The sequence below is a fragment of the Psammomys obesus genome, unplaced genomic scaffold, assembly GCF_907164565.1.
Source record: "Psammomys obesus unplaced genomic scaffold, mPsaObe1.curated_primary_1811, whole genome shotgun sequence".
NCBI classification, from domain to species: Eukaryota; Metazoa; Chordata; class Mammalia; order Rodentia; family Muridae; genus Psammomys; species Psammomys obesus.
In genome coordinates, this window is record NW_026588752.1 from 12674997 (window position 1) to 12688437 (window position 13441).

A 13441-nucleotide genomic window follows, 5' to 3' on the forward strand; every position below is an offset into this window, starting at 1 on the left:
TTATGAGTAAACTGACATTGAGCAATAAGAAGTGATTTCTCTGACTAATACAGTTGAGACTTGAACACAGGACTGTTTGCTTTCCAAGTCAGTCCTTGGCTTCTGTTTCCAAGGCTGAGATGAAGAAGCCACTGTTCTTCCAGACAGTAACAATATGGATACCTTAAAATCAAGGGCAAGTATGGAGGCTGGAGAGTTGATTCGGTAGTAAGAGCACTTGCTGCTTTTCCAGAGGACTGGTTGGAGCTCAGTTCCCAGCACCCACATCAAATAACCAGCGAGTCAGTGCTACTTCAGAGGATCCAACCCTCTCCTCTGGTCTCTGTGAGCACTTACATGCACTCTACTTGAAGACTGGAGCATTGCCGATTGACAGTTTATGTATTTTCATCTTTACCCAGAGAAGCTTCTGATCAGAATTAAAGAGTTGTGACTGGGGACAGAGGGGGAAGCTGGCCAGAGTGGGAGGAACCAGGAGGAGCTGGAAGAAACAAACAAACAAACAAAAACAAAAAAACCTGATCAAAATATATTGTATGAAAATCGTTTTAAATTAAAAAAAAAAAAAAAAAAAAAAGGTGAGGTAGGCCAGAGGGCTTGGGAGCCTCTGCCTCTGTTCCCTTTATCTTGCCTTCGGCCCAGGAAGTGAGCCATGGGACTCCCTGCTGCCTTAAAATTGGTGGAAAATATAATTACAGCCTTCTACTTTACATAAGCAATGCCTCGAAATAAATCCAAAAGCAAAGTGGAGGGCATGGCCACACATGGGAGCCTTAAGGGCCTTCTACCCTCTCAACTCTCACAGCTGGCTTGTTCAGTAAATAGTAGTGTAATAGGCCTTTCCTGACCAATGGAGAGGAGAACTATTCAAACTACCGTAGGCATAAAACAAAAATAAAATAAAATAAAAGGATATATCCCTGAAACAACTGAAAAGTTCAGGGCAGGCAGAGGCTCTGGGACTAAGAGCAGACATACCAGCGACTCCATCAGAAGTCTCTTTGACCTCCCCCCCCCCCCCAGGGGAGGAGCAGTCCTGTTAGGCCACAGAGGAGGACTTTGCAGCCAGCCCTGAAGATACCTGATAAAACAGGGTCAAATGAAAGGGGAGGAGGTCCTCCCCTATCAGTGGACTTGGAAAGGGGCAGGGAGGAGACCAGGGAGGGAGTGTGGGGTTGGGGAGGGAATGAGGGAGCGGGATACAGCTGGGACACAGAGTTAACAAAATGTAACTAATAAGAAAAATAAAATTAAAAAAAAAGAAGTGCAGCTGCCCTGCCCTTCAGCCATATGGGGTACACTTTCCCACTCCTCATTCTGACCTTCGGAGCATCCCCGGCAGACTGGGATGTTTCATTCTGGTGGCTTAACAGCCTGCAAAATGAAACCTCCCCTCACTTCTGAGTGCAAGAGGGAGCCCCAGGGATGTCTGTCTCTCACTGGCCCTAAAGGGAAGGAAGCTCCTGCTGTCCCTCTGAAGGTGTGAGTGTACCTGTGCTGGAATGAATGGTTAATGGAGAGAAGGTGTTCAAAAATGTGGGCCTTTGTTTTATGCAGGAGATACCCAAACCACAAAGATGCAGGAGGCCAGACGGCTGAAGCTTACCACGCTACAGTGGAAAGGGGTGGTAGAGTAGGCAGTAAGGTACTCTAAGCAATCTCAGAAGGGTGTTTAGTGAGCCCAAATGTCAGTCAAGAGCCTGGGCCAAAGTTCCCGTAGACTTTGGGTGTAATGTTGGGTTTTCAGTCTCATCTATGATAGCGGTGTGACCTTCCTGGATGGCCAAACATTCCTAAGAAGCTTGATGATGACTGGCTTTCTTTGATGGTTGGAGACTCTAGTCCACATGGGAACCGACAGTCCCTTCCTTTGCTTCAGGAGATAAAAGGGAGCAAGAGCAACAGGGTAGGGGATGGGAGCAGGTCAGAAGGGACCGGGGGGGGGGGAGGGCTGTTCTTGCTGCCAGCATGGCAAAGCACAGTACTTAAGACATACATAAGGCAGTGAGGCAGAAGCAGGTGGCTCTCTGAGTTTAAGGCCAGCCTGGTCTACAAAGCAAGTCCCAGGACAGCCATGGCTCCACAGAGAAACCCTGTCTCAAAATAAGACTGTGAGTTCCCTGAGGTCACACAATCAGCCTCACATTAGTCTTTGTGACACCGATTGTCCAGATCCAGCAAGAACTCAGATAGTTCCTGCCATTTCTGTGCAAACTGTGAACACCTGGGCCATTGTCTGTAACAAAGGGCGGGGAAGTTTCACGCTGCCCCGGTGATCCCTTCATCGGCGGCTGACAGCTCCTGTGTGCGGCTTTAGAGTCCTCTAGCACAGTGGTTCTCAACCTTCCTAATACAGCAGCCTATAACACATTTCCTCATGTTGTGGTGACCCCCTCCCCCAACCATAAAATCGTTTCCATTGCTACTTCAGAACTGTGATTTTGCCACCGTCGTGAACCATAACGTAAATTATCTGATAGGCAGGATATCTGATAGGTGACCCCTGTGACAGGGTTGTTCAACCCCCAAAGGGGTCACAACCCACAGGTTGAGAACCACTGCAATAAAATGAGGGAGGAGAGGTCCCTAATGCTTTCATAAGGGCATTGGAAAAGCAGACAATTTCAAGCCAAGTTCACTCCCAGGGGAGGAGTAAGGGAGAAGAGAGAGACATGAAAGAGCACCCACATCCACTTCTCTGTCATTGAGGGTGGTGGCTTGCAAGCTAGAGTCCTCCGTTGGGGGCCAATCCAGGAGCAACAGCCTGCAGCATAGGCAGACTGCATCTCAGTCATCTTTGTAAATTGTAGCCCGTTGGTCTGCAGGTCTTAAGGAAATTTCAGCAGCACAGCTCATAATAACAAGGAGTATAACTTCTTGGGTCCCTCCGTGTTTTTAAATTAAAGCTTCATGGCCCTGACAAAGAGGAAGCCTCATTCAGAACTGATCTAGCAATGGACCTGGGCACATTTGCCAAACAGCAAGGGACAGTGAAGTCATCTAAACCTTCACTGTCTTGGGGCCAGTGTGATTCATAAGTAACCTCCTGATGCAGGAAAAAAAAAAAATGATGCTGATAGACACATTAGGAAGAGATGAGGTTCAAACTCTCTGGAGAAATTCTTTCCTCCTTGCAGCTGTCATGGCTGTGTCCAATTAAAGGACAGCTTGCACCTGGCAAATCATCCTGAGAACAGAGCTGGTGTGACAATGGCAGTGGAGGCCAGCCTGAGGAAGAAGAGTCTAGAGCAGTGGTTCTCAGCCTCCCTAATGCTGCAACCCTCTAACACAGTCCCTGGTGTTGCGGTGACCCCCAACCATAAAATTATTTACTTTTCAACTTCATACGTATAATCTTCCTACTGCTAAGAATTGTAAGTATCTTTGGAGATCGAGGTTTGTCAAAGGGGTCACGACCCACAGGTTGAGAACCCCTGGTCTACAGGCTACTGCAGAAAAAGTATGCCTGCTCAACATGCACGAGGCCCTAGGAATTCTACACTAGAAGGGGAAATGAGCCCTTGGCATAAGCAATAGGAGAAACCCCTAGCCCTTTCCCAGTGAACTAAAAACCTCAGGTCCCATCCCAGACCCTGAGGATGGAGATCAGACTAGGAAAGCTGAAGTTGTATGTCTTTATTACCATATACTTATCACACATATCGATGGTCTCCATCGTGACATTTTCAAGCATGGATGTGGCATGTTTTAATCATATTCACACCCCGTTTTCCTCTCTTGTCCTCTTACCCTCACTGATCACCTTCTCCCTCCCCATCGACTAGTCCCCTTTCTGATTTCATGGTACTTTAGTTGATTGCTTGAGTTCAATGAGTTTCCTTGGAGTTACTGACAGAGCATAGATGAGGTTTGTGTTTTGCTTTTGCTTTTTTTGTTTTAATACTTTAAACTATGTATTTATTTTATGTGTATTGGTGTTTTGCCTGCCTATATGTCTGTGCCCCACCCGTGTGAGTTACGGGCAGTTGTGAGCCACCGTGTGGGTGTTTGGGAGTAAACCTGGTTTCTCTGGAAGAGCAGTCAGTGCTCTTAACTGCTGAGCCATCTCTCTAGCCCCCGAAGCTGAGGGCTTTTGTAGGCTCTTTTACAGGAGCGTGAGTGCCTTACCAGTGGCTGTCCTACTGTAGGAAATGTTTCTCCCTCCTCTAGGGCCTATAGATCATCAGGAAGAATTAGGGATTCGTGAGCCCTTTTTTCCTAATGACTGTTAACTTTGTGCAAACCCTCAAGGAGGGGTGGAGTCCCGGGTTCCCTCCCTGCCCATCCAGACAGAGTGTTGATGAGTCCAGTCCAGTGCCGATCTTATGCACAAGCTTCTATACTTATCTTAAATAACCCCAGGTTCTTTGAAATCAAGAGTACATCAGCCCAAGTTAACCGTCCACAGCACATCTCCACTTCCTCCAGTTCTTAAGACTTTTTCCACCCTCTCTTTCACTGTTTTCCCCAAGCCTTAAATAGGGCCATTTAGATGTCCATTTACAGCTGAGCACTCAACGGCCACTTACCCTCGACACTTTGGTAGTTACGCCACTGCAGCCACCAATGGCCACTAGAAAAAGAAGCTTCTCTGACCGGATCTGACAGCAAGCACTACATAAGCTATAGTCATAGTTATCTAGAGGGCACTTTAATGGACACATCATGTCCACTTACAAAAAGAAAAAAAAAAATAAAAGCAGTAGTAGGTCCTTCCTCTATGACCTCTCCTGCCCCGGGATTTTGGCCAGGTTTATAGGAACAATTCCAAAGCAGACCAAGCCTCAGTTTCTAAGCAGAGAGTAGTCAGCTACCTCCCATAACTGACTTGCACCAGTGGGCACATGTTGCCCGGACATTCGATCCTCTAGAACACAAGGTCCACAATTATCTACCAGAAGCCCTCATAGTACCATCTGGCAGTATGAGAGCTAGCCACTGTGGGCAGTTGGGGGCTGGGGAGCAGGACAGAGAGCTTGCAGCTCACTTTCAGCTTGCCTTCTCTCTGCCCTGAGCCAAGAGCATGTGGCATCTTCAGCAATAAGCTCTTCTCGCCTAGTTCTGATGGGCAGTTAGGCAGGCACACTAGCAGATAGGTAACCTGTGTTGTTTGGGGTCTTTGGGGAAGAGAGCCAGCCCGTCACAGCTCTGGGATTTTCCCTTACTAACTTGTGGCTTCTGGGAGCAGCTTTATCCACCCACACATGATAACTCTTTTCACACTCTTAAACAGCCCTGGCTGTCGTGGAACTCACTACATAGACCAGCCTGGGCTCGAACTTGGAGATCTGCCTGCCTCTGCCTCCTGGGTGCTGGGATTCAAGCTATGCACCACCACTGCCCAGCTCCTTGTGACTTCTTCATACATTTTGTTTCTGTTGCTCCTCTCACCATCTTCTCCATTCTGTATCCCCGCCCCTTTTCATGCCTGTCATTCACCATTTCACACTTACAAAATACTGGTTCTTTCTGCATAGTCTAACTACATGCACTGGAGCCTCATGTGACAATCTGACTGTTGGTCATTGTTATTTGACAATTAGAAGCTGAGGCTCAAGGGAGAATAAACCATTTTGCCCAAGGCCATACAGCTGGTAAGTGGCAGAGACGAAGGCTGAAAGCAAGCAACCTGGCTCCAGAATAGATGATATTAGCCACAATCAGAATACAAAATAGATAGTATTAGCCACAGATTATCAGTCACAAAACATCATCTCTGAACCCCTAATGGTTCCGTTAGGTAGATGAGGCTCTCGGCTTTTCAGGTATGAAAAACTGAGGCCCAGAGAAAGCAGCTGATCCCAGCCATGTCCGACCGCCAAAAAGAACTGGTTTCTGATCCTCCCCCAGGTTCATAGAGTTTTAAAGTATATCCTCTCCCTACCCCCAAGCCCTCAGACCCTCCAACCTGCTGCTGCTCTAGACAGAGCAACGTCCATGCCGTCCATGCCCCCCATAGCAATGGACTGACAACTGATGTCACTTAGCTGTGGGGCTCTGGAAACCACAGAAGGGTGGATGGGATGGGTGAGTTGCTGGGCTTGCTGGGGTCACTTATCAACCTGTGCCTTCTGCCTCAGAACCCTCCACGGCAATGACATTTCCAGTGTTCCCGAAGGCTCCTTCAACGATCTGACGTCCCTTTCCCACCTGTAAGTAACCTCTTTCTCGGTGTGCATTGGCTCAAAACAGAAAATGGTGATGGTAACAGCCACAGCGTCGTCACTTTGTGCATATTCTGTTCTCGTGTTGTGCAGCTGGCCCTCTGTAGGCACAGGAGCCCCAGGAACCCATAGATGCTCAAATCACTTATGTACAGCGAGGCTGAATATACACAGAATGCCACACATCATCCTGTGTACCTGAAATAGTCTCTGCACTGCTTAGGATGCCTGCTATGACGTAAACACTTTGTGAACAACGGTTAAGCTATATTGGTTATAGAATAAGGACCCCAAAGATGTCCAAGTTTAGATGTGTTCATTACAAGAAAAACTTCTAAAAATCATTCTTGGCCCATAGTTGGATAGACCAGCACATGGGAAACCTGAGATTCAGAAGGCCAACGGAGGCTTATTTTGAGATTCAAACTATACATAATGTCTTGTCTCAGAAGCCTTCAATGGCATCAGGCATCCTGTCAAACAGATGTTTGAACCCTTACCACACCCTAAACACTTCCGATGAATTATCTGATGTATTTCTTATAGCATTAGGCTCTTCATTCCCTTATACATGATAAAATTGGGAGGTAGGAAGGTTAAGGAATTCTTTCTGGGGCTGCACAACCAGCAAGTAGCCAGCTCCCTATTTGCCTTGACTCCAGTGGGTATATTCACAACCATTCTGCATGCCTTTCTCATTCAACTCTAGGATGATGATGATGATGATGATGATGATGATGATGATGATTATTATTATTATTATTATTATTATTGAGACCATAAAAATAGGTGACTACCTGAAAGTCACTCATGAAGCCAGGGAGACTTCAGATTAGTGCTCAGTTTCCCTGACTTCCAGGCCAGCCCTCTTTTCCCTAGCTAGCACTCTAAGGTAGTGTTGTTTTCTGGGTAACCTACAGTTGTTACCAAGATCATAAGACTGTATTCCTCCTTCGTTTATATTTTAATTATTTCCATGTTGTATGCTTACACTGCAACACTGACATGTATGCATTCTATAAATCAAAAATAGAAATAGTAAGGAATAGGATCTTTTTTAAAAAAATGAATTGTTACTTTGGAGAAGTTTGGGTCGAACTGTGGCTCACTCCCTCATATCTTCAATCTTACTGGCGTGAAGCTGCTTCCTAAACCTGGGTCTTCGAACCTTCTTTGAAGAGGACATCTTCTAACAGACCCTTCTCTTGAGATGTAAAGGGGGCCAGAGTTCTGGAATGTGACCCTGGAGAGCCAGGATTAGAGTTAAGGACAGATTTTTTTTTCCAGAGCAGTGAAAATGAAGCCTCAGAAGTGGGGTGGCATTTAGGTGGAGGGGGAACATCTATGAAATTGGAAATAGACTCTGGAAACTTTTATTTTTGCCTGGTGGAGACGTGTCTTTTAGTTTGCACACTAGACTCCTCTAATTTAGTTTCAAAGCCTTGAGTTTTCAGGGTGCCACAGATGGGGAACCTGTGGGCCAGGCTAGGCAGGGCCTAATACCCTCTTCTGCCTTACAGGGCCCTGGGAACCAACCCTCTCCACTGCGACTGCAGTCTGCGTTGGTTATCAGAGTGGGTAAAGGCTGGGTACAAGGAGCCTGGCATTGCCAGATGCAGTAGCCCCGAGTCCATGGCGGACAGACTCCTGCTCACCACTCCTACCCACAGGTTCCAGTGCAAAGGTAGGTGCCGCCTGCCCACCGCCTCTCTGCCCTCACACGATCTGCTGTGTCTCCACATATCCGTGACTTGTAAAAAACACAGCCTGTCTCAGGCCTATAACCTAGGTAACACCACTTAGAATACATTGTAAATGCTGTGTACAAAGTTGTTACATTGTATCGTTTAGGGAATAATGACCAGTACATGATTAGCATGGGCACAGTCTTGGTCCAGATATTTGTGATCTGTAGTTGGCTGAATGTTCAGATGTGGAACCTGCCTGTGAGAGATCCATGAATATAGAGGTCTGGCTCTACCTTCTGGCTCCTTCTCCCCATGCTTTCTATAGTTAGGAACACCTCTCACTGGCATTCCTCATCCAGCAACATCAGCACTCCCATTGAGATTTTTGTATATGCAGTTCTTAAAATTGTTTTTACATTTCTTTGTTTCTCTCATGTGAGTGGGTGTGTGTGTGCGTGCGTGTGTGTGTGTGTGTGTGAGTGTACACACACAGTTCTGTGTCTATGGAATTCAGTGGACCACTTGTGGGAATTGGTTATGCCCTTCCACCGCGTGACCTGCAGGGATTGAACTCAGGTCCTCAGGCTTCGGGGCAAGCACCTCTATCCACTGAGCCATCTTGTCCCTTATGTGTGATTTTTTTTATTGGCCCATTACAACAACCCACTTCTTATGTGGCAGGGTCTATAGCTCTTATTTTTTTCTGTTGGACTAACTAATTCTTCAACCTTTCTATGGGTAGAGATTTGTAATACCCTCGTGTTAAATATTTAGAGCAACTAAGCCTTAAAGAGGTTAGATGAGTTTTCTCCACGTACTGGTGTTGGGAGTCAATTCCCTCCCCAGAGCCTTGCTCATCTTGACAAGCATCTCTTGCTGAGCCACATCTATAGCCCAGATTAAGATCACACCACTGGGACCGTGGGCCTTCCTAACCCTAGAATACGAGCTTCAAACCCTCGCATTGCTGCTGTCTTCCACCAGCAACTATTTCTTGGTTTAAAATACTCCTATGTTCCCATTTTTCCCCTATGGTGAATGCATGAAGGTGTTTCTCTGTTTAAAATTATATCCTCAGATAAGATTCAGAAACTCAAAATGATTGGCTCAAATATGTGGTCCTCAAACAGTTTACAGAATTGATTTCCAAAATGGGTGATAATGAACTTGGGCTTTCATTAGTGCTCTCCAAGTGTCTTTTTCTTAGAGAACCATATTCTTTTGCCTTATTTTGTAGTCTGAGTATCCCCTTTATTTTATCTGCCTTTAATTTTGAGGCACCCTGAATTTAATTTCTGATTTTATTTTGCGTTTGCATTGAATGTTTGTCTGTTAATGCCCTTTACTCATCCTGGAATCTTAATGTTCAGTTTTTATTTTCCCTTTAAAACTTTGCTGTGTCCCGTGTGGCTGCTGAAAGCAGAAAAACATTCCATTGATTTAAAGCTAATTTTAACTTTCTACTTCCTGCTTCTGAGACATCTGATCTGATACTAAAGGGACTGAAATAGCCCCGGAATAGTGGCGCTCAATCACCTAAAGGGCTTTAAAAATTGCAGCTCAAGGGCAGGGTTGTGTCTGGGCAGAACTGCGTAACGTGTGTAAGATCTGGTTTGGATCCCCAGTGCTTGCAAAATAACATTGGTTCTGGGTCTCACAAACTCTGTGTGAGTTACAGCCCAGGCATGAGATTTAGGCTGGTTCTGACTTGTCCTTGTGTGCAAAGAGAAATCTCTGGTCCCTGGAAACTCCTCAGTCAGAGGCAAGCATCGGCAGATCGCTCCTCTCATTCTGATGTAAGTCCAAGATGGACCTACTAGTCTCAAAACTGCCCCGGGGCCATACCGTTTACTGTACCTCCAAAGGGTCACTCAGCAAAGTGAATCCCAACCCATCTCCGGGTTGAGGACTGTTAGCTCCAGGTCAGTTAAAGTTCTGATATTAAAATAGAGTGTGTGTGTGTGTGTGTGTGTGTGTCTATGGCTTATGCTCAAAGCTGTCTGCAGAAGTAGAGTCCTTTTTTGCAAATCTCTGTGTGGGGACACTCAACTCACCTTCCAACATTTACAAAAAAAACACAGGAGATGGAAAACTTTCATGGGAAACAAAGGCAAAGTGTTCCCATCAGCATCTTTCGGAGTGGCATCATTACCCCCAAGTTCTTGCAGGAAGGATTCTCTGTGTGTGCCTTGGCATCCTTCCTTGACTAGTCTATGGGAAAGGGCTTGGCAGGGGCAAAGAAGAAGGTCAAAACCGAGCCTGTGCCCAGAACTTCCTGGAATAGAAGATATGCAAGAGGGTTCTAATTATGGTGCATTGTTTGCAGATTAGCACCCAAATCGGATCAGGCTAATTACGATAATTGATTTGACTGCAGAAGTGCTTCTGTGTGATGTCCCGCTGTGATTCTTACTCACTGGACAGTGGTTGAATTAATGGGACTCTCTCCAGATTGGATGTACAGCCTCAAGAGAGACAGCTGTCCTCTGGGCCTAGAGATGGGAGGGGACCAGAGCAGAGGGGAAGGGAGGTGAGTTACCCTGCTCAGAACGCTGACACCCACACTCCGGTTTCGCTACCCAGGGCCAGTGGACATTAACATCGTGGCCAAGTGCAACGCCTGCCTCTCTAGCCCGTGCAAGAACAATGGCACATGCAGTCAGGACCCCGTGGAACAGTACCGCTGTACCTGCCCCTACAGCTACAAGGTAAGGTAGGAGGCTTTGCCCATCACTCGTGCCCAGGCTCTTCCTTTGTCCTGGCTGCAGGGAGAGAGGCCATATGCCTGATGCTACACAGAGTAACCTAGGTAACTCTACAACACAGTGTGACATACACCCCCCCCCATACACACACACCTACACAAGGGGCATTTGCCTACAACATCCCTATTCTCCTCCATCAGAGGCGACCAGTGGAATCTTGACAAGGATGCTCTGAGATATGAAAGGAATGCTACCTGTACGATTTCTGTATTAGTCACAGGGAGATTGCAACCCAGGGAATTAAAAGGCCTCTTAGTAAAGGCATTCCTTGAACCCGGTGTCCTGACTGCCATTTCAGGGAATAAGAGGGTTATGGACTCAATGGCCTGGGGCTTCCAAGGCCACCCACATAGTTGGCAAGCCCAGCAAAAAGTTGTTCTCCTACCATTTCTACCAGAAATCCACTCTACTTCCAAGACAATCTTTTTTCCCCATTATTCTCACCCAGCATGACCAAGAACAAGCTATACTGTCCCCCTACTGATATGTATGGACTATGTGCTATGTTCTCTGCTTGACATCTGGCAGACCTGTGAAGAGGACCTATTTTATAGGTGTAGAAACTGGGCTTCCATAGACTTAAACTTCTGTAGATTAAAACTCAAGATGACTACGCAGTCCCAAAGCCAAAGTCCTTTCTCCTGAAGAGGCTCCTGAATAGCCAAACCCCTTTCAGTGCCTGGCTGGGATCAGCAAAGGTGTGGTTCAGTGCTGTTCCATGGGCTCCTCTAGATCCCAGCCTTCCAGGTACCATGTGAATGCACTGAACAAGCCAAGAGTCCAGGGCAGCCCGCAGCCATCTTGTGCACCATCTGCACAGGCGGAGTGATGGGAATACTGTGTCTGCATCCTCAAGGAACTGTGCCTGTACCATAACAAGCTTGAAAGGCAGTTTCTGGGAAACTGCTACCTGGTGGCTTTCTCAACTCCTGTCTGGCCGCTAGCAGACGGTGTCAGGGCGCCACCTATGGGCCTAGAACCAGAAAGCCCAAGGATGCCTTTTAAAGCCCTCTGTCCGTGAAGCCTTAAATTTAGCCTGGCGTCCCAGAGCAGAGATTGAGAACGACATAACTCAGGCACTGGGTCTGCTGAGACTTAGGCATTTGTGTTGAGGGGAAGGGGAGGGGTCTCAGGCTCCGGAATAACAGAGAAGCATGTGTGGATTGTAGCGTCGCCGTGTGCTATCTGTATAGCAATGACCATTGACTTCACCTAGCCTTCTCATGTGGACATGGGGATACTTTCCACAGGTTGTGAGAAAGAGATGAAGGGTCACGTGTGCAGCACACCTAAGAAAGGACCTGGTGTGCGGGAAGTGCTTGGCAGTCTGACGCATCACCCCCTGCACCTTCCCTCTTGCAAGCTGGTCAGCCCCTCACACCGGAGTGTGAGATGAGCCATCAGTAGCCTATGGTGCGCTGCTGCTTTCACTGGGGATTCGGTTTACAGCAAAGTGTCAAGGACTCTCATACATGTGGCTGCGTTGCCTTGGGAAACCAGGGTTTCCTAAGGCTGCAGAGCCGTTGCTATGGGTCCTCCCTCCGTAAGGCCAGTCCTTAATGAATCAGTTGGAGCAAGTCATCTCACAGGGCTCGCCTGATCATCCAGAGATATCAGTTCTTGTCCTCATTTGAAATGTCAACTAAGATTTGTAAATACAAAGAACTTACCCGTGCTCCACCACCTACAAAGCACAGATGCTAAAACCAGAACACAGTCTCCCCTAGTGACTGGCTCTCCCTGTACCTTGCCCTCCCACCTGCAGGAGAGAAGTAACAAGCTCTCCAGCAGAGCTGAAGCAAGGATAAAAACACATCACGTGGGCACCTCTCCTACGTAGGTGCCAGGTCTAGAAGACACTCCGCAGGGCCTAACAATCTTGCCACTGTTCCACGAATCAGGAAAATAAAATATACCTGATTTTTCTCCCTGAAATACTTAGCTTCACGTGGGAGCACATATGTTCCGTGGCTCAGAGCGGTACTTCCCAAGCCTTCGTGTGCCCAAGAATCTTATTAAAATGTAAGTTCTGACTTATGCAAGCTGGGGCCAGGCCTGAGATGGTGTGTATTTAACAAGCTCCCAGGGGCTGCCCAGGCTACTCGCCCAAGGCACTCACACTTTGAGTAACAAGCTTTCTGAGAGGTTCCCCAGTCCCATCTGACACATAGATTAAAGAAGTCCAGTAGCCCAGATTCCGTCAGAGAAGGGAGATAGGGTGGGATGGAGAACAGAAGGAAGAGGATCGAGGGCCATCCCAGTTCCCATAAATTTGAGAAAAAAAAAATGCAGCGGAAGAGAATTTAATTGGGCTAATTAGGCAGACATTGGAAATGGTGGTTAATTTTCAAGGTCCTGTAAGTGACAGAAATCTCCATTTCTAGCTCCAATTACTGTGTTTCCAAGCACTGGAAAATGCCTCCTAGATTTCTGTGCTCAGCCTAAAAGTCTACAAGCCACACCACCCTAGAAGAGGGGGATTTTGCCTGGTCCAAGTGGTACTTGGAAAATCACCAGAGTAGACAGACCAGATTACAGGCAGGGCTGGGGGGGGGGGCCCCACTGCAACCTTTCTGAGGTTCTCTTATCTCCTCCTCATCCCTATCTCTCCAGTACCACTATCTCCCATGCATGCATCCCTGAACTAGAAGTCAGAGACAGGCAGAGCTTGAGCTTGCTGACCAGCCAGCCTAGATAAGTGGTCTAGGTCTAAGACTCAGGTCTCGGTAAGGAATGGGCCACAAAGTTATCCACTGACTTTCCACACTTGCACTGTGACACACACACACACACACACACACACACACACACACACACACACACA

At 47.1% G+C, this 13441-nt stretch overlaps 1 protein-coding gene across 1 annotated transcript in view; it reads left to right on the plus strand.

The window, feature by feature from the left end:
- The window catches only part of Slit3 (slit guidance ligand 3), a 591521-nt gene that overhangs the window by 540533 nt on the left and 37547 nt on the right, over positions 1–13441 (plus strand). The window contains exons 24-26 of the mRNA XM_055604618.1: positions 6081–6152; positions 7685–7848; positions 10436–10560. Coding sequence (XP_055460593.1) covers positions 6081–6152; positions 7685–7848; positions 10436–10560 — 361 coding nt within the window. The remainder of the gene's footprint in view (positions 1–6080; positions 6153–7684; positions 7849–10435; positions 10561–13441) is intronic.